The sequence below is a fragment of the Phoxinus phoxinus genome, assembly GCF_949152265.1.
Source record: "Phoxinus phoxinus genome assembly, chromosome: 9".
NCBI classification, from domain to species: Eukaryota; Metazoa; Chordata; class Actinopteri; order Cypriniformes; family Leuciscidae; genus Phoxinus; species Phoxinus phoxinus.
Genome location: NC_136884.1, coordinates 11,413,489 through 11,433,585, shown reverse-complemented (window position 1 = coordinate 11,433,585; position 20,097 = coordinate 11,413,489). Strand labels below are relative to the sequence as shown.

Here is a 20,097-nt window from a genome sequence, read left to right as displayed (position 1 = left end):
GAGATTCCCATTGAACACGTGACACTATAGATACAGTTATAAACGTCGAGACTGTGTGTTCAGTCAAGTGTCTGTGTCTTAATATCTGATCTTTCTGCTGTGATGTTTTCTTTGCTTTTGTCTCCGTGACTAGTGATGCACCGGTCACACTCAGCCCTCCGGCGAGATGGTTTGGTTTTTGGAAGGAATGTGCTTTTTACCTACTTTTCTGGTAATCTGGTCATCGAGCACATTCATAGTATCTTATATCATCGCATTGTTTCAAGGACATGTTGACGTTGTCTTTCCTTATATAAGGTATGTGTATGCTTTTTTTATATTGTGCTTGATTTTAGTTTAGATACACATCTGGATTTGACGAATTTACAACTCTTAACATAACAATAGCCCAGAAATAGCTTGTAATATTAGTTACAAGTCCATGTTTTAAGCGGGTATTTACATATAAAGCTCCTAGTTGTAAGAATTTCGGGAGAGAAAAAAAGTTTTTGCTGGCAGCTCGTTTAGTTTCGTTTTCTACTGAGAAGATGAACGTGGCTCGTGTTCAAAAGGTTACTATTCAGTGCAGGAAACCGGACAAACTAGATGCTAAAGAAGATTAAAATAATATAATATAATAATACAATCACACACACACACCCGCAAACACAAAACACATATTTAATATAATATATCCTGTAAAAAACACCCTACATTTTTTTATTAAGTTTATTATTTAAAAATAATAACATAAAATAATACTTACATTTAAAATACTTATTTAAAATAAAATGTAAAAAATATTAAAAATAAATAAATAAGTAATAATACATATTTTCAAAGTCACCTATTAATGTATTGTAATGGTGATGCCATGATTGCACTTTTATTAAATGTCATACAGTAAACTGGACATTTTGTGTGCTTATTTTTAATACAAAGTATTGCATGGTTATGATTAAATGTTTCTGAATTCCTTCGTATGTGAATGTTCGGTAACACTTTATTTGACATATCCTTGTTACATGTACTTACCATAGTAATAACAGTAAATTATGCATAATTCATTTACATTGAACTAACCCTCAACCAAACCCTAATCCTACCCTAACCCTATAGTAAGTATATGTTGTTGAGTAATATTTCTCAGTACTTAAATATATAATTACACAGTAACAATGACACCTTAAATAAAGTGTAACCAAATGTTATTAATTATCATTTGTGTAAACGTTTCTGTTTACTTTTTTCAGTGATACAGGGGCAACTCCACCTGAGAGCTGTGTGTTTGGATTCATGTCGACAATCACTTCGTTTGCAGGTATGACTGATAAACAGCCACTTTCTGATTTCAGTTCGATTTGATTTGATTTGATTTCCAGCTCATATTTCAGGAGAACAGTTAATCTCCTAGCAGCAGCTTGAGGAAACTCCTTACTGCTATCTGTGTGTCACAACCTTTTGGAAATTGTGCAACTTTTTAGTCAACCGCAAACTGCTTGATTTTGACATGTGAGAGGAAAGCAGTGGGAATGTCTCAAATATACGTTTCTTTAGTAACAATGGAATCTCACTCATTCTGGTCTCACTTCTCTTTCTGCTGAAAACGAAAACACAAATGTTTTCCCACCCGTGACACACAGCTGGAGTTCAGTGTTTAACAAAACTGCACACTAAACCTCAAACAACAACTGCAGAAATGAAACCTAATGCCAAATCACAGGTTATCAGAGCAACAGCCACCAGGGCAACTTCTTTAAAACCGATATAACTACTATTTTCAATGCACTTTCCTGCATGAAGTATCCAGAGAATGTATTCTGTTTTATTGCACGAGTGAATATTGTTGACTGTATTGCACAGCGATTTCCGTTCTTTAAACTGATGAAACTCAAGTGCAGGGGATTTGTTTTCCAGCCTTTGCTACTATGTATGCTGAATATAAATTTGTGGAAAGAGTCCACGAGGGAACCGGGGCCGTGTCACCTCGTCTGAACAAGGCTTCTTTTGCTGTTGGCATCATCTCTTGCGTCGGCATGTGTTTGGTTGCTACATTTCAGGTATGTTAGGTTTAGCCACAGAATTTACTCACCTTCGTTCTTTGGTGGAACACAAAAAAAGATATTTTGAAAAGTGTTTTTGTGTGTGTGTGTCTATAAAGAAAGTCAGTGTGTTCCAATATTGTTTTGGACCCCATTGACTTTCACTGTATGAACAAAAGCGGTTCTTCAACAAATGTTGTGTTGTGTGATGACTCTGACGCTCATGTGCGCTGTTGTGTTCTAGGTGACGACGGTGATGGAAGTCCATGATTTGGGCGCTTTGCTATTTTTCCTCTTTGGAGTTATATACACCATCATTCAGAGCGTGATCTCGTACCGCGCTCATCCTTACGGACCTTCTAAGTGGATGTGTCATTTCCGTGTATTCTCCGCTGCAGTGGCCTTTATAGCTGCTTTTATCAGTATCCTTTCTCAGTCTTATGTGCAACGGTGGTTGACATACTGAACATAGTTTTGCCGATGTAAATGTGCATGAACATGCATCTCCTTCCATGGCTATTCATCCAAATCCAGTATTGTGATCCCAGCAGGGTTTCCTTGTGAAGACATGCACTGTTTACATTTCAGATCAAACTGTTTGTCTTTAACGCCTCCTTCCAGCAATATTCTGTGCCGTTTCTGTTGGGACAAGCAAACTTCACTGGGACATCGATGATAAGGTACACTTCATGTCACTAACCACCAGACATTTCAGAGCTCAGATTATAGGAAAAGGTAATATTGAATGTTTAAAGTTGCTTTACTTGTTTCCCTGCTTCTGAAGGACTACACACTTCATGTAGTGAGTGCTGTGTGTGAATGGATCACTGCCTTCAGTTTTGTCTTCTTCTTCTTAACATACATCCAAGAGTTCCAGGTGAGTACATAAGACATGATGAGACTTACACTACAGTTCAAAAGGTTTGGGGGTCAAAAAAATGAATGAAAATCAATTATAATGTGTTTATTCAGAAAGGATGCATTAAATTGATCAAAAGGAACAGTAAAGACAATTATAATGTTCTATTTCAAATACACGCTGCTCTTTTGAACTATCTGTTCATCAAGCAAAACATTTTTAATAATGAATGTTCATTGACTTCTGAAGAATCATGCAAGACTGAGTAATGATGTTGAAAATTCAGCTTTGCCATTTTAGGAATAAATTTAATTTTTAACATAATATTGAAATATAATAAAGATATTTTAATTTGCAATAATATTTTGCAATATGTATACAGCATTTTGATCAAATAAATGCAGCCTTGGTTAGCATGAGACTTTAAAAACATTACAATACCTTACCGACCCTAAACTTTTGAACAGTAGTGTGTGTGTGTGTGTGTGTGTGGTATCATTGATTTTCACATTATTTCTAATCACTTAGATAAACTTAACATTTCTTTTATTTCTTTTTACAGCAATTCACTCTGAAACTGACTGTTAATTTAATAGAGTATTAATGACTCATCCAGTGACATCATACGGTCACTGGATGAGTTATGTTTCACTGGTTTTGGGGCATTTTTATTCATATAACTGTATTTTTTATACAACTTATTAGCTTTTTTCACGTTGAAAGATCTGTTGCAGTACTGTGTAATCATTTGCAGTGTATATTTTTGTAGCTTGCATTTTGGTCTTGGGAGAAAAAGGCATGAAACGTACTTGAAATGTAATACACTCTAATAATTAATAAAGCTTCATCATAGTGATTCTCCTTTTATAATCAACCGAGACAAAATAGCATTCATGTTTGCATTTAAACAATCTTTGCTTCGGTTGGATCATTCCAAAAATTCAGCGCAGATGAGAGTGAGCCACGGTCGTTTTCTTTACTTTTGTTCTTTATGCTGTGTAATGTGAATGTAAGTCCGTTGATTGCACAATGTGTCTGATTTTGTAATTGTGGAATAAAAACACATGATAATGATGATGATGATGTGCATGGCTAAAGAGAAGTGAATTTTCGATTCATCAAAGAATCCTGAAAAAAGAAATAAAACCGAAAGGAAACAAGGAAATAAAGCAGCACAACTGTTTTGAGCATTGATCATATGAAATACTTTTTTTTTTTTATTCAAGCCTGAACTTTTGAATAATAGTATGTTTAAAAAATTTCTTTGAAATTAATTTAAATGTAACTTTTAATAAGTTACTTTGGAAAAGACAATATAAGTTCATCTTCAATGGCTATGTTAAACATACAATATAAGTTAATCTTCAATGGCTATGTAACACAATTAGTATCATTAGAAACATAACAAATCTAACTAAAGTAAATAGTGCTTTATGTGGATTTTGTTGATATGACCGTGTTTTAAAGTCAATTCAAGATTGTTCCAAATGGAGATGAAAAAAAAATAGATTTAAAAAAAAATCTATTTCTGAACAGATTTACAAGACTGCTTGTGGCCCTTTCATAAAAACACTCAGTGGCATCTTTTTATTGTTATTGGATACACATATGTACATGGCAAGAAATGACACACTTCAGAATTCACATGAGAGTAGCAATGGATCAAATATAATCATAATCATCAGCGATCTCACCTAGTGAGCAACTGCCCTCAGAAACCACCAGTACAGATGTCAAGTATGCCGTCTCCATGATGTATAGCACGACCTTTTAGTGCCATCACTTAATGTCTGTCCATTGTAAGGACATTCAAGTGCATTAACCCTGCTTTGAGATGAGCAAGAATCATGACAGCCTACATACAGAAGGCCAAGTCCAACACAAAGCTCATTAGCTGTGGGAGGGGGCGGAGCCAATCAATCGCTGAAGGATGATTCGCTGCCTGAGCTGTCATCATCTTGCTCTTCCAAGCCTTTTTTGCCACCATCTGGAACAGGTGCATCAGGAGCGCTGAAGGATATAAAAATCTATTAGCTACAACATAAACAGCTCATAATAAAGTGACAGAATCAACTTATTATGTTGAACACATGCATCATTTTGTTTACTGTCATCAACACTTACTCAAGCAAACTAGGGTCCAAACCCTCCAATACCATCTTATTTTTAATGGCCATAACTGGAACACCCTGTGAACATACGGAGTAAAATGTGGGCATTTGCATACACATTTGACATGACATCAGCCATAATTAGGGAGTAGGTTTATTAATGATGAGACTTAAGAGAAACACGCATACCACTTGCACCATTTTCAGGTATCTGGCGTATCGCGGGTCCTTGGCTACAGTCATGATGTTTTCCGCTGGGACCTCTGCTTTCGGCTCCTGAGGGGCCACTTTTGTTTGCTGAGGTGCCTGAATGGAAAAGGATCTTGTATTAAAGGGCCCCTATTATGCAAAATTCACTTTTACATGGTGTTTGAACATAAATGTGTGTTGGCAGTGTGTGTACACAACCACCCTATAATGATAAAAGTCCAACCAGTGTTTTTTTTTTTTTATTCCCATAAATCATAAGCACCGTCTCAGAACGAGCTGTTGAATTGCACAAGCCCCGCCCACGACTGTTGATTGACACTGGGGTTTGAGCACAGACCCGCCCTGAGTGAGCTGGACACAGTCCGCCATTGTTTCGACGCTGAGCAGCTGTAGAATGTCTCCGAAAGCGATTGAGGCGTTTTGTTTTTTGGATGTTAGAATAAACATAGCAGTCTTCATTTACTCTCGTTGTTACTCCAGGATTAATCAGTAACTTACAACTGCTCTCGTGATCCAGCTTACAGTCTCCAGAGCGACAGGACTAACGTGATCACAGCAGAAATTAAAGTGAGAGCGAGCACTCAGCTCGAGCTCATCGAGTCGTTTTACAGATATAGTTTACCAATTTATAAAGCACCCACTGAAAAGGTGTGTATATATTTGTTTACTGTTAGTTGTAACAAGTGTTTTGTGTACTTCGCAATCAAAACTAACTTTAGCTGGAAAATAACATTATTCAAGAACCGCTATAAAGCCAAAACAATCTGTTACCTTAAATAATACGTTTATCTCTGTAAAGCAGCTTTGAAACAATCTACATTGTTAAAAGCGCAATATAAATGAAGATGACTTGACTTGACTCCTGGCTCTGAGGCGAGCTGGTTAGGCCCCGCCCCCTGTGCGTGGAACCGCATCTCATTAACTTTTTTTTAAGGAGACACACTAAAATGGAGCGTTTTTCTCAGCCCCCAAAAAATGACAATCTAAACATGCTGTAAAAAATTATCTGTGGGGTATTTTGAGCTAAAACTTCACATACACACTTATTTTACAGAGACTTATTTTACATCTTGTGAGAAGGGGCATAATAGGTGCCCTTTAATACTGACTGGAGGTCTTTCTATGAGTGCCATTATGTTATAACAACCTCAGAATGCAGTGGGATAAATGGATGAAGACATTAAATATATCAGAATAACCATTACCTCAACAGGGGGACCTGCCGCACGACTGCCTTCCACTGCGGGGCCGTTTGTCACCGCAGGTGCTCTCACTCCATCCACGGTCACTTCTTCCAAACCAGGAATAGAGGCTAACTGAAAATGCATAAATCATTGTTTCATGAAATCAACTTAGATAAGCTTAAAAAGAGAAGGTATTCATAAAGGCATGTTCCTTGAGTCAGAGGTTTTGAATCTTTTAGATACCACGGACCCCCAAATATGATCATTCTAGTGCGAGAGACCCCTATCCTGACATTTAAAAGGCATATAGTTTCATGAGTAAAGACCCAATTTATACTGTGAAAAATTCATATTATGAATCGATCTAAAATATTTTATTTATTTTCTCAGTTGTTTTAATCCACTGTTAATTTATTTATTTTTATAATTTTTTTTTATTATTTGTAATCTTACATTTAATTTGTATTAATTATTTAAAATCTAATTTTATTTGTTTGAATGTAATGTTCGTGTATTTATCTTTATTTCAATCTTATTCTTAATTATTGTTTTAATTAAGTTATTAATAAAACACTTTCACTTTTCACGGACCATGAAAACCCCCTTAAGTGCCTTGACTTACCTTTGCTTCCAAAATGCTTAATGTGGTCTCAATCTGCTGGATTCGTAGTGATACTGATGCCAGCTTCTGTAAAAGCAAATTCCACCAGGTCACTGACACTTCCCAGAACGTATATGGTGAATGTTACTGTAAAGATGATGTGCTGACAGGTGAACATACCTCCTCACAAACTGTGGAAAAGCGGTTCAGGAACCTGACTGTGTGGACTATGAACTGATTGAGGAAAGCTACGATTCTTCTCTGTTGAATGGCGGGAACCTTAAGAAAGTAAATATATGATCAGTTTCAGACCAGATGCTTTGTGCACATATAAGTTATGTGAAAAACAATTCATAGGTGTCAGACGATCATGTGAGCAGCAGCTGATGTTGCAAAGTGAAACCCTCACCTTTGTAAGATCTATTCCTGATCCCACAATGGGTAATCCGTCCTCGTCCATTTCAGCAACTCTGTTGCGTTTTAATTATCACAGACACAGATTTTTACGCGTTAAATGTCTTAAACGAGTTGGCAGTGCGCATCAAATGCATCGTTGTGAAAATAAATACCTCCTCACGTGACTTCACTGCAGTGCTTCCGCGTTCTGAACATAATAAAAGTTCTCAAACCCTTCTAACCTTAATAAAAATACTGTTTTGTGTTACAAATAAAATTAAAGAATAATTCATTGTTTAATAAATGTTATATTTTGAATGCAAATCTTTTTTCACATATTTATATATTTAACTTTTTACGTTTGCTTGTAACTCAAAAGTCCTTAACACTTCCACGTTACCATAATAAAAGTCCGCTCCCAAAAACCTTAAGTCGATTTTAAGAAATGTAGCATTCGAGTAAATGTTGAGTTTTATTTATTAATAATTATTGCAATTAATAATAAGTGCGCAGATACGTTATATATAATTGATTACTTTACTATTTCTAATTAATTACTAAGATTTAACCATTGTGACACACACACGACGGGTTATATTTCAGACAGCAGAACTGTTTGTGTACAAAGTACAAATAACTGTAAAAACTCAGGGGTTTGATTCTTGCTACATAGTAGACCCACTGTAGACCAAGAAAATGACATCAACACCAGCAGAGGACGAACACCACACTGTTACTACAAGATAGAAAAAAATGCAGATTTTACAAATTTGAAAAATTAATTTAATTAGGAGTCACAAAACAAAATTCCACAATTATTGGCATCCAACAGATTGATACATCACCAAAACAAAGATATATTTTAAAAGACCACTGTGACAACAGTAATTTCCTAACTGTTGCCAGATGAAAGGAAGAGGAAAGCACCTATAGTGCAAAATTTAAAAAGAATAAAAAGATAAAATAAGCAGTTGTGGACACATTTAGGGAGTTCATAAACATGATTGAAGGTGTTAAAGTCAGATGTATCTGAAGTGTTGCTCAGTCATCAATTGCGAAGTCAAAGGGCTCAAAGTCAGAGCGCACTTTTTTGGCCTGATCCTCCTCCTCTTCCTTTGTACATTTACACTCTCTCCAGTCAGCTCGCATGGGGATGTTCAACACCACCTCGCTCGCTAACACTTCCCTGTGACAGCACACACAGGATATAAACAGGTGGTTATGTTGAGGCATGTTTTTGCAATCAGGTCAAACACATACTAATGTTTATAACTGATGTATGACTGCCCACAGTTGATGAACTGTGCCAGTGTAAACAACTACCTGCCAAACTGCAAAGGGAAATTTTTCTTGATGCGATAAAACAGCTTCTCGCCTGTATCCAGCTCCACATAAAAGTAGGGTGTTCCTGGAGGAGCAATCTGCAATGTGGGATATTATTGTTAGTTACAGTTCATCTTTACAGAAAACGTATCATCATGACTTGCTCACTCATTCCCTACAGAGATAATGTTGTATAGTTCACAGGGAGGAATTTAGACACTTTGGATTTAGAGTGCACAAACAAGACGCTTCCCACATGACATATGATACATACATTTTTATTTTTTTATATTTTTTATATAATCATATTAATAATGGATTCTATGAACAATAGAAGTGTTCAGCCTGAGGGAGACAGATGGTGTGTACCTGTTTGAGGTCTGTATGAGCTGGAATCTCCATCAGTTCCATCTGCTGCTCTTCAGCTTGTGTCATGAACGCCTCCTTGATGTCTTCTGTACTGCACTTCTCCATGGGCACCGGCACAACCTGAGGATGACGAAGAGGAGAAGTTTCTGTCCGTTAAATCCATTATGCACTGCTTTCTCATAACTTTAGGAAATCGTGTATTTGGTCATCATTGGGAACACGTCCCTCAGAAATGGTTACTCATCAATGCAGACAGATTGTCTATCCACTCAGACTTAAACTGATGAAATTATGTTGGAGTCTGTGATTGGTGGAAGGTGGGGCGTCTCTCACACTCTCCGCACTGCTATAAGTTTACCAGACTCTCTTTTTTGTATATGTGGTGCTGTTTAGACTGACCTGGGATCTGTGCAGGTCAGTCTGTTCAGGCAGACACCACAATCTCATTATGAATGACAATATTTTGTATGGACCTGTAGTTGAAGGTGCTGGCTGCGGTAGTTCCTCTCAAACAAGACGCACCGTTGGCCTCTGCTTTTACAGAACTTCTTGACGGCGCTCTTGTATTTCTCCATCTCTTCAACCACCTCTGATGCCAAATCCACCACTGACTGGTAATGTCCGATGGGCAGCAGGAGAACATGGTCAGGAGTAAGACCACCCTTAGCGAGAGCCACGTAACACTGGAAATAGAATACTGACATTAGATCGACATGAAAAAGCAACAGGAGAGAAGTCTGTAATTTATCAGTTGATATATTTTTATGTTTAAATGCTTTCTAAAGTGACACTGGGCAGCTGAATGCATATTTTGTGGACTGACGTGTGTTCCGATGCTTATGACCAAGTGCTTCTCGACTTCTGGACTGGCAAGACAGAACCAACAGGGTCCAGTGGGCTGTGCTGTTATAAAAGCAGAAATCAAGGTCTGTGTCAAGAGCAGCAAGCAAAAATAAATTCAAATCCTCCCCAAAATCAAATCAACATATAAAAATAGTTCAGCTTGATCCATTAGACCACCTCTGAGAAGTGAACAGACTCACGGGGTTTTCTGGGCTGTTTGGGCTGATTGGGTCTGTCCCCGTCCGATTGTCTCTTCCTGCCATGTTGATGTTGCTGGTGATATGGTTTCTTCTCCCCCAGATCAAAAAAGAACTGGGATGCTGGTTCCTCCTGATCAAAAAGAGAAATTAATACTTTTATTCAGCAAGGACGCATTAAATTAATCAAAAGTGACAGTTAAGAAATTGATCAAAGAACCCTGAAAATGTTATCTCAGTTTCCACAAAAATATTAAGCAGCACAACTATTTTCAACATTGATAATAAGAAATGTTTCTTGAGCACCAAATCATTAGAATGATTTCTGAAGCATCATGTGACACTGAAGACTGGAGTTATGATGCTGAAAATACAGCTTTGCATAACAGGAATAAATTACATTTTAAAATATATTAAAATAGGAATCTGTTATTTTGAATGGAAATATTTCCCAATATTACGGTTTTACTGAATTTTTGATTTTGAAGCATAAAAGGATATGTAAAAAAAAAAAAAAAAATCATACTGACCCCAAACTTGATGAGCAATAATACATCACCTGCATACTAATTCTATAAGTAAAGTAAAAACTGTACACACACCTCCACGTCTGCCAAAGAGGGTGACGGTCTTTCTTTCTTCCCATCTTTCGTAGGTTTCCTGTAGGGGTTTTCTGTGACATCCTGAGGTTGTTTGACTAACTCTGTGGGGTCCATGGTTTTCATCGGGACAATGTTGAATGCATACAAGTACTGAGAGAACAGATAAACTGTACAGTTAAACCATGAATTCAGTCTCCATGCACCACAGGTCTTCATTCAAAATTGAATATTATGTAGGGATGCACGGATATAAAACAAAATCTGTGCATTAGTTGTTTTCATGTTAAGGCAAATATTAACTTTTTTTTAACTATTTTGTCTAAAATTAAAAGTAAAATACATAAAAAATAAAATCATAATAAGCAGCATGAAAATGGACGATTATATATATATATATGCTATTTTTTTAACTACTTGAAAAAGCGATACACCAAAATAAAGAATTTTAAAAAAGAGAGATAAAGTGAAATATTATTACTATGGTGAAATTATACTGACTTTAAGTTCAGTGTTAGATGATGACAAAATGCGTTAGAAAATGTAATATCATACATCATTATCATATCTAATAATATCAGTAATAAAAATGTTTTACACACACACACACACAAATTACAAAAACATACAAAGAAACAAAAATACCTTCTTCTTGGCAGGATTGTTGACTGCTGCCAGGGCAATGAATCTACTGACATGCTGAGCATTCTGTTGAAGGACCACATGATTCCTGTAAGTGTATACACATTTTGTAAGACAAAGAGTACTTGAAAAAAGTCAAACATTTCCAGATGCTGTAATAGCACACCTGTAGGGCAGCCTCTCATAATGGACCCCTTCCAGTCCCGCAAAATGGTAGCGGGGCTTCAGCTTGTCAGCGAGATCGGCGATGGTCGAAACTCCACAATACTTTGTATCAGTTTCCTGAAAATTGCAAGAAAGTAAATGATTCTTAAGCACACGCACAGAAAATACCTGAGAAATGTATTAAACAAGCACAACAAAGCACTGACGGGACTGTTTCCGTACTGCCACACGCCTCGAGGCCACTGCGAGGACAGGAGAATGTCCACACCTCGAAATTTGGAGTTGGACAACAGAGGAGCCACCAGGGTACTGAGATCTTTACGGGTAAAGCAGTGTGAGGGAGCAGGTTCCTGTTGTGATTCTCTGCCACTGACATAGGCGATCTGAAGCCCCGATGCACCCGTGAAAATGCCCCTTCGACCTAGGAAAAAACAAGCCTAATCATCTATCTCAAGTTGACAAAGCTGAGCCCAACAACACATACATGCATAATAACATACATGCATATTAAGCTAAACGAAAACAGCAAAGACATACGTTTTCTAAAGATGACAGGTTATAGATCCATCTTACCCAAACATGTGATGTTGTCTGCCAACTCGCAGCCATCAGAGTTTGGGAAATACTTCACAGTCTCTTGGCTGGCTGCGCCGAGAATATATGTGTGAATTGGTGCTGGGGGTTTAGAAAGAGCACAGTTTAATTCAGTACATTTGTTTGGTGTGATTAAAGGAATACATTTTAAAGATATACAAGGAAACCTTACCCTTTTTTGCACCAGATTTGTATGTTTCCCATTCCGATTCAGCCTCGGGGGAGGTTCCAAAAAAGTCTCCAACACACAGCAGCAACTGAAAAACAAAACCGTCTAATTAAACCCACAGCTCTCTCTCTCTCTCTCTTTCTCGCTTCAAAATAAGTAAGATACACGTGCACACTCACATCAAATTGCCCGCTCTTTTTCTGAATAGCGTTCACCCGGTTGAACAAAGCATTTATTCTTCCTTCAACGTCACCACAAGCGAGACTGAGAGGGAATGAAACATTAAAGCAGCGTGGAAACAAAACACATTGGTTTATTACATGTAACGTTACCGCCTATGCTGTTATTTATGACTGTAAATTACTTATTGAGATGGGTAACGAGCCAGCTAGCATTCACATACGACGTGTTTTAACCCAAAATCAAAACTTACACTCGTAAAGCCTTGTCTTCCATACCGAGAAAATATAAATCTTCCTTAAAGACTCTTAAAATTAAAGACGCTTGTGTCTGAGCATTGGCGTTAAATTGTGTGCGTCGACAAAATAAACCCTGTGGTAACGGGGACAAATTATTTCGACCGCTCACTATGAAACATACATCTGAAGATGAGTTTTTGTTTATTCGTTTTTTTTGGTGCTATACATTATTACATACATTAGAGAAAGTAAAATATTTAAAGAATATTTATTTTTAAACACGATAATATATATTACAAACCTAAACGCACATCAAGTTTCTCTCCGGAAGAAATACCAGGGTGACACAGTAAAAGCGTATTAAACGCTTCCACAATGCGCACATTATTCGCAATATTTGCTCCAGCGATTATCACTTTATAGTGTAATTTTATCGGTTAAATTGAACATTTATAATGTATAGACTCAAACAAACTAAAATATGTTTTTCTTATGCGTTCATATAACATTATTATGTAGATTTAAAAAACATACGACTGCGCAAAACTGGGGCGAGCAGGACACCACTTGACGCAACACAAACCACGAGACCAAAACAGGAACTGATTTACATTTGAAATCCCGAAGAGTACAATGTAACGTAATAAAAGAAAATAAACTGCCATATTATGTATACCACGACATAGATTTCTGCCGATAAGAACTGCGTTTAAACAAAAGAGTCGATAAACAATATATCGATTTAGTTCAGGAATGCACATTAGCTGACTGTATAAACCTGCCAAATTAAACATGTTTAAACAAGCAGATTAATTTATATAGAACAATTCCTTTAGTATGCATGCCATCCGTTTGTTTTCAAAAGACGCGATTGTTTATGAGATCTATGCATGCATATGGGCAGACTCGGATTCTATGCGCTGAATATTTCCATATATAGGCTTTGGCATCGCAGGATGAAAACGCGTCTCTAATCACAGCCGCTGACCCCAGAACAGGAGACATGACATCCCCCGAGCAGATTATAGAGATCGTGATGGATGACAAAACGTACAATGTGAGTAAAAGCAACAAGGGCGAAATTGTCAATCACACATTGGGGGGGACAGCTGTGGGACTTTTTGTGTTGGCGCATGCACACATTTTTTGATTCAAAATAAAATAAACGTCAGAGTCCGAATGTTTGTAATTGTATAACACAACAAGGAATTTTATTACATCGGATCGTCAAACCAACGTATACTCACCCTGTAATGATTACAGCATCGGCATCAATTACAAGCCTGAATTGACAACAAAGCGGCCATGATCTCTCTCTTATATTCTTCTATAAACATATAGTGGCTATAAACATTTTTATTAAATTACTGTTACAGGATAACAATTTTCTAATATCAAGTCTTGAGCAATGATAGTAAAACAGTTATGTACTAATCAGGGTATCTGCACATTTTTTAAGTCAAATTTAAGGCTTTTTAAGACCTTTTTAAGACCTGAAGAAATCAAAATTAATACTGTACATTAGGGGTGTGCAATATTAACAAAAATATATCTCTATATTTTCAAAGTTTTGTTGATAATACCATTAGATGATATTTTACTGATTTTGTACTGGTACCCTGGCTGGTTTAGGCCTGTTGTTTACATTTACATTTGCATTGTTGACAGCAGACTCACGAAGATATTCATATTTAACATATTCTATGCAGTGGTCAGTTCACAGTAGTGACTGAAATTAACATTTTTATTAAGGGGCAATATTTGCCACCTTAAATTGATTTCCAGGGACATTTTCACCTAAATATGGAAATTATTTCTAAACGTATTTAGAGGTATGCATCACCTTTTATGTCAAATTCTAACATTCAAATTAAATTCTATTAGAATAACACAGCACCACTGTCAAATTAAATAATTAAATTAAAATCCATCCTTGCAGTGCAGAGGTGACACAGAAGCGGCATCCGAACTGGCATTACTATATATTTACACTTAATGTGCAATTGCATAAATAAAGCTATTCATTAAATATGAAACTAAACCCGCCAGTAGGTGGCAGTGAGTCACTGTCTTAATAAGCGAGTTGTTGGAGTCATTTATTCAACCGATTTGCCGATTCATTCATTGAATCAAATGATTCATTCAAAACACGGATTTCAGTAAAAAAAAAATCGCATATTAATCAAAATCAATTGATAGTACGATGGTATCGAGAGAGAAAAAACGTACAGTTACGTTAGCTAGCTGTCGGCTATAGCTTGTCAATAGTCCCTCCCATTCATACAAGCTGTATGTGTATAGTATTACAGTCGAAATTCACAAATTCTACAATTCGAAATTCTAGTGAAATTCATCGTTATCTAAGGGATTATGTCAGCCAAATACAGGATATTTACCATTCAGATATATGTGCCAAATGTCTTTCAGATTTCGCGCTCCTAGCTCTTCTTCTGTTTGTTTTTTTCCTAACTCACGGACGGTGCACGAGCTACTAAAGGTAATGGGAAAACATGACATGGATTTCAGGAGAAATAGGTTTTTGTTAATGTATAGTAGGCTACATGAACAAAAACCTATTTCTCCTGAAATCCATGTCATGTTTTCCCTATACCTTTAGTAGCTCGTGCACCGTCAGCAGTGTTGCCAGATTGGGCGGGTTCCCGCCCAATTGGGCGGTTTTGAATTTGATTGTGCGGGTAAAAAAGGGTTTGGGCGGGTGGACAAAATTTGGGCTGGTTTGGGGTCAGTTCGGCGGTTTTCAAACATCTACATTTTAAAGTATAATTGGTTAAAAAACTAAACTAAAGTGTGCATGTAGTGCATACAATCGGTCATCATGACATTACAACACACACACACGCAGCGCAGAGTCAGCTGGCGTTGGTGTTGACGTCACCGGCGAGCACGCACTTTCAGCCAATCAACGAGGGATCAGCAGGAAGACGCGATTTAGCGCGATAACTTGTAGCTGTATATTCAAGTGATGATCGCTAATGCCAAAGTGACATGCAGTAAATTGCATCTACAGTAAAAATTTAGATAGTGAGCAATAAACGTACACATGTGGGGGTTGATGACTTGATGGTGAATAACTGAGAGGAGAGCACAGTTTAATTACTTGAATTGAAACTGAATATGGGACGACACAGAGTCATTTCCATGGTCATGTCATGTGCACACTAGCCTAACCAGACATCTGCCATTTTTACACCGTCCAGACTGCATGCACTCTTGTCCCTGAAAGCTGCTGAAAAAGGTTTGAATCAACGATGAATCAGTTTTGACTGCTAAATTCTGCGTTATGTTCTGCAATGTGTTCTTCCGAGGGCTAAAGTCATTGTTCATTTCTTGATTGCCGTTTTGACAGTGTCCACCTCGACATTTAAAGTCATATTTGCTAATTCTCTTTAATTATTGCCCTGGTTTGATGCGTTTTCCTTGGAAATTTGTTTATTTTTAATTTTTAATTTACCATCGTTATTTTGTTTTAAGGAGATACAAATTGTGCTTATCTACCTTGAATGACATGGCCATAAAATTATATCACATTATTTTGGTAGTAAAATTTTGGGCGGTTTTTTCTTGGAGTGGGCGGGTTTTGGTGAGCGGTTGGGCTGGAAATCACCGTCCCAATCTGGCAACACTGACCGTCAGTGAGTTAGGAGAAACCAAACAGAAGAAGAGTTAGGAGCGCGAAATCTGTAAGTAAGGCCAGTCGAATGGATTTGGGAAATAGACCGGCCGGGATTTTATATTTTCGGACATCGATATTGCCCGCATAATCAATCATAACAGTATGATCAAATATTGGGGGGGACAAATTGTCCTTCTTTGAATATTGGGGGGGACGTGTCCCCCTGTCCCCCCATACAATTACGCCTATGAAAAGCAAACTGATCGAGAAGAGCGATTACTTCCGCGCGCTGTACAGCTCGGGGATGCGCGAGTCCGCGGAGGATTCGGTGCAGCTTCGGGGACTGAGCACGCCGGGGCTCGAGCTGGTGCTGGAGTTCATCAACACCTCCAAAGTTCAGGTGGCCACCGAGACTCTGGAGGACCTGATCGAAACCGCATCCTTTCTGCAAGTCACTTCCATCTTAAAACTGCTCCTCTCGGAAATCAGGCAGGAGAATTGCGTCGAGCTCTCCAACCTCTCTGAAGTCTACGGGATGCATGATCTTAGGAATGCTTGTTTGAAATTCATGAGCTGCTATTATCATCTCATGCTGCGCAGGCCAGAGTTCAAGATGTTGCCACCTGTTCTGCGGGATCAGATCCGAGATGTGCGCATGAAAGGTACGGCCACTTTAGTAGCAATAGGGGATTTCACTGACACCTGTCTGGATCTGGCAAACCAGGACGAGCCGTGGTCCATGTTGAGGTATGATGAGCTAGAGCAACGCTGGAAACCTCTAGCCAACAATCTCCCTCCAGACATGATCAATGTCCGAGGTTACGGATCTGCTGTGCTGGACAACTACTTGTTTATTGTTGGGGGATACAGAATGACAAGTCAGGAGATCTCGGTGGCCCACTGCTACAACCCCTCCAAGAATGAGTGGAACCATGTGGCACCTTTGAACCAGAAGAGGTAATTCACTCATGATGTGTCCAATTTACTTGTGGTTTGTCTAGTGCAAGGGATCAGTTCAGTAAGTGCTCTTTTGGTGTCCAGATCAAACTTCAAGCTCCTGGCCGTGAGTGGGAAGCTGTATGCGGTTGGAGGTCATTGTCTGGGGACGGTGGAGTGCTACAGTCCCGAGCAGGACTGGTGGACGTGTGTGGCGTCTCTGCCCGAACCTCTCGCCGAGTTCTCTGCCTGTGAGTGTCAGGGCATGATCTTCGTCATGGGCGGTTATACCTCTAGAGGTGTGTCTTACTGTCTGAGAGATGGGTTCATTCACACTCACACACACACACACACACACACACACACACACACACACACACACACACACACACACACACTAACAGGCATTAGACTTCATTTACTTTCTTTTACGTGACTGGTAGTATTGTGAACTATGTATGTTATTCCAAAGAAAAAAGTATATGCAAACATTTATCACACTTTTTAATCAATTTTAACATTTAAATGTCATTTTACATCATTTGACTCTCAATTAAAAAAAAAAAGCTCTTAAAATGAATATCCATTTTTCATACAGTATATTATGTAATGATGGCTAAATTGAATTCACTTGTAGCATTAAATATAATTGGTGTTATTGAATTTATTTAGATAAAATATTATAGAATTTTATTACCAGTTATTTATCTGTTATAACATGAAAAATAATTAATGTAATTGGCCACAATTTTTGTATTGGTATAAGATTACTCGCTTTAAGTGAGTGTTAGATTATCGCAAATGTAATCTAAAAGCAAAAAATATGAGAATAAAATATATTAAATGAGAAAATATATATTTTTAATGGTATATATTCAATATATAGGCTATTCAAAATATTTTCTTATGCATTCTCATTTCCCCTATTTTTACTCTTAGATTTTTTTTTGCCATCATCTATCAGTCAAAGATAAACTTGTACGGATATTAAAATTATTAAATTGTTATGGGTGATAACTGATAAATGGCTGATGTAGCCTAGCCAAACAATGAACACATCAGAAAAAATTCACAAAAAGTCACCATGAAATCAAAATGAACTGTTCTTTTATTTTATGGAATATTGCAATGTTTATTAAAATTGTTTTATCTATGCACATCAATATTTTTTTTAATTCGTCAATTTTTTATTAAATACATGAATACAGTTTTGCTCATATATACACATCACAGTAGGAAAGAAAAGACGATTGCAGTTTTATGTTCCATGCTGACTTTAAATTGCCATTCCATCATCTCAGAGTTTTTCTCCTAATATCTGACAGATAGGAACACCAGCGTGCTGCGCTACTGCCCCGCATCGGACACATGGTCCGTGTTCCATTCGTGTTCGGCTCATGTGCGCAAGCAGCAGATGCTCTCAGTGGAGGACACCATCTACCTAGTGGGTGGCTACACGCATGAGCTAGAACCTGCAGAAATGGGATGGCGGAGGCTAAGCCATACGGAGGACATGCTGACGGTACAGTCCTACAACGTGCAGACGGGAGAATTGTTGCAACTTAAGGAGAACACGTCGAAGTCGGGTTTGAACCTCACCTGCACGCTGCACAACGACGGCATCTACATCATGAGCAGAGACGTCAGCCTTCCAACCAGCCTGGAGCACCGCGTCTTCCTCAAATACAACATTTTCTCCGATGCCTGGGAGGCGTTCAGACGTTTCCCTGCTCTGGGACAGAACATGCTGCTTTGCTCACTCTACCTGCCCAACGTCCTCTGAGGTTGCGCTCTGGGGATCTGGAGAAGACTGCAGACTGCTGGGACACACGGATTCTATTGCAGCGAGCCCAGCCACTTCAGAAAGGACAAGGACCAGTTTACTAGATCAGAATGATCAGCCAGCACAAAGAACCTGCAGGAGATATTAAAGCGATATTTAGCCAAAAATGAAAATCTGGTCATCATTTCCTCACCCTCATTTTATTCCAAAAACGAGTGGCTTGAACATTATTGATCATTAAATGTTGTTCCACAGAGAAGTTGGGAATGACATGAGGGTGAGGAAATTATGACAGAATATGTATTTATTTTTATTTAGGTAAAATAGTGCCCTAAATGATAATAGTGCTTTTTATTCTAAATAAAGGTCAACATTTTGACTTTGATGAATAAAATCGTTTAAAAAGAAAAAGTAAAAAAATAATATATATTTAATATCTCCATCAGAAGTTCTGTGAAAGTGCCCTTGTATTCAAAAGCAGTTTAAAATATATTCAGTAAATATATCATTTAATTTATCTTGGCAAAAAGAGAGAACACTATTAGAGTTGCACTGAACATTTTCAACTTGCACATGAATCTACTAATTGCATGTACAGGATCTTAATGATATAAAACATGACATATATTACTACTAGTATACAGATGCACAAGTGAAGGCTTCTGATTTATAGAGTCTGCAGATTCAATGAACACTAAACTTGCACAAGCCAATTAAACAACTTAACATGAAGGGTAATTAAGGCCCCAAATGAGACATTAAAGAGGTAGTTCACCCCAAAATAAAACAATCAGATCATTTACTCACCCTTATTTCATTCCAAACCTGTATGAATGTCTTAGTTTATTTTTATTTTTTTTGTCCATAAAGTGAAAGTAATGGGATCCAGTATTGTTTTGCTTTCATTATAAGGACAAAAACAGTAAATAATAAAACAATAAATATTCAAACAATCTTATTTTGTGTTTTGCAGAGGAAAGGGTGAGTAAACGCTGACAGAATTTTCATTTTTCGGTGAACTGTGCCTTTAAGATCCAAAGTG

General features: G+C 37.6%; 5 protein-coding genes across 10 annotated transcripts in view; 2 read left to right on the top strand and 3 right to left on the bottom strand.

Annotated features, from left to right (window-relative positions):
* Positions 1–3,954, top strand: dram1 (DNA-damage regulated autophagy modulator 1). Its single transcript, XM_079623451.1, has 7 exons — positions 1–297; positions 1,233–1,300; positions 1,897–2,039; positions 2,266–2,443; positions 2,643–2,701; positions 2,806–2,898; positions 3,443–3,954. The coding sequence occupies exons 1-7, from the start codon at positions 167–169 to the stop codon at positions 3,482–3,484; spliced, it is 714 nt and encodes a 237-aa protein (XP_079479577.1). The 5' UTR covers positions 1–166; the 3' UTR covers positions 3,485–3,954.
* A 59-nt stretch (positions 3,955–4,013) lies between these two features.
* washc3 (WASH complex subunit 3) lies at positions 4,014–7,627 on the bottom strand. Its single transcript, XM_079623452.1, has 7 exons — positions 7,396–7,627; positions 7,167–7,265; positions 7,008–7,073; positions 6,407–6,517; positions 5,181–5,297; positions 5,005–5,069; positions 4,014–4,890 (listed from the first exon to the last, which is right to left on the bottom strand). Exons 1-7 carry the CDS (start codon positions 7,444–7,446, stop codon positions 4,797–4,799), a joined length of 603 nt encoding a protein of 200 aa, XP_079479578.1. The 5' UTR covers positions 7,447–7,627; the 3' UTR covers positions 4,014–4,796.
* A 253-nt stretch (positions 7,628–7,880) lies between these two features.
* On the bottom strand, positions 7,881–13,689 carry cwf19l1 (CWF19 like cell cycle control factor 1). Of its 2 annotated transcripts, none has more exons than XM_079623979.1 (14): positions 12,717–13,689; positions 12,463–12,547; positions 12,287–12,371; positions 12,094–12,195; positions 11,727–11,941; positions 11,522–11,637; positions 11,359–11,443; positions 10,717–10,866; positions 10,118–10,247; positions 9,898–9,977; positions 9,548–9,757; positions 9,075–9,194; positions 8,706–8,803; positions 7,881–8,568 (listed from the first exon to the last, which is right to left on the bottom strand). In XM_079623979.1, exons 1-14 carry the CDS (start codon positions 12,737–12,739, stop codon positions 8,424–8,426), a joined length of 1,644 nt encoding a protein of 547 aa, XP_079480105.1. In that variant the 5' UTR covers positions 12,740–13,689; the 3' UTR covers positions 7,881–8,423. The 2 variants fall into 2 exon arrangements, with proteins under 2 accessions (XP_079480105.1, XP_079480106.1); XM_079623980.1 differs by having other exon boundaries at positions 8,152–8,568; positions 11,789–11,941.
* A 67-nt stretch (positions 13,690–13,756) lies between these two features.
* klhl42 (kelch-like family, member 42) lies at positions 13,757–19,905 on the top strand. 4 transcript variants are annotated; one of them, XM_079623986.1, is made up of 4 exons: positions 13,757–13,769; positions 16,592–17,293; positions 17,378–17,523; positions 18,598–19,905. In XM_079623986.1, the coding sequence occupies exons 2-4, from the start codon at positions 16,641–16,643 to the stop codon at positions 19,053–19,055; spliced, it is 1,257 nt and encodes a 418-aa protein (XP_079480112.1). In that variant the 5' UTR covers positions 13,757–13,769; positions 16,592–16,640; the 3' UTR covers positions 19,056–19,905. The 4 variants fall into 4 exon arrangements, with proteins under 4 accessions (XP_079480112.1, XP_079480111.1, XP_079480110.1 ...); XM_079623985.1 differs by having other exon boundaries at positions 17,378–17,571; XM_079623984.1 differs by lacking the exon at positions 13,757–13,769 and having other exon boundaries at positions 15,342–17,293.
* Positions 17,661–20,097, bottom strand: part of itfg2 (integrin alpha FG-GAP repeat containing 2) — a 40,640-nt gene continuing 38,203 nt past the window's right edge. The window contains exon 15 of one of the 2 annotated variants that reach the window (XR_013799087.1): positions 17,661–19,187. The gene's annotated coding sequence lies outside the window, so the exon portion shown is untranslated. The remainder of the gene's footprint in view (positions 19,188–20,097) is intronic. The other variant, XR_013799088.1, reaches the window with a different exon arrangement.

Bases quoted from the DNA above. Each gene is read 5' to 3' on its own strand.
- dram1 (XM_079623451.1), top strand. From the start codon at position 167: ATGGTTTGGTTTTTGGAAGGAATGTGCTTTTTACCTACTTTTCTGGTA. The intron at 298-1,232 runs GTATGTGTATGC...TACTTTTTTCAG, and splicing joins GTTGTCTTTCCTTATATAAG to TGATACAGGGGCAACTCCAC. The intron at 1,301-1,896 runs GTATGACTGATA...TTTGTTTTCCAG, and splicing joins GACAATCACTTCGTTTGCAG to CCTTTGCTACTATGTATGCT.
- klhl42 (XM_079623983.1), top strand. From the start codon at position 16,584: ATGAAAAGCAAACTGATCGAGAAGAGCGATTACTTCCGCGCGCTGTAC. The intron at 17,294-17,377 runs GTAATTCACTCA...TTTGGTGTCCAG, and splicing joins GCACCTTTGAACCAGAAGAG to ATCAAACTTCAAGCTCCTGG. The intron at 17,572-18,597 runs GTGTGTCTTACT...AATATCTGACAG, and splicing joins GGGCGGTTATACCTCTAGAG to ATAGGAACACCAGCGTGCTG.
- washc3 (XM_079623452.1), bottom strand. From the start codon at position 7,446: ATGGACGAGGACGGATTACCCATTGTGGGATCAGGAATAGATCTTACA. The intron at 7,266-7,395 runs GTGAGGGTTTCA...TACTTTCTTAAG, and splicing joins CAGGAATAGATCTTACAAAG to GTTCCCGCCATTCAACAGAG. The intron at 6,518-7,007 runs GTAAGTCAAGGC...ATGCATTTTCAG, and splicing joins TAAGCATTTTGGAAGCAAAG to TTAGCCTCTATTCCTGGTTT.
- cwf19l1 (XM_079623979.1), bottom strand. From the start codon at position 12,739: ATGGAAGACAAGGCTTTACGAGT. The intron at 11,942-12,093 runs GTAAGATGGATC...GTTTTTTCCTAG, and splicing joins AGACAACATCACATGTTTGG to GTCGAAGGGGCATTTTCACG. The intron at 11,444-11,521 runs GTGTGCTATTAC...ATACACTTACAG, and splicing joins TATGAGAGGCTGCCCTACAG to GAATCATGTGGTCCTTCAAC.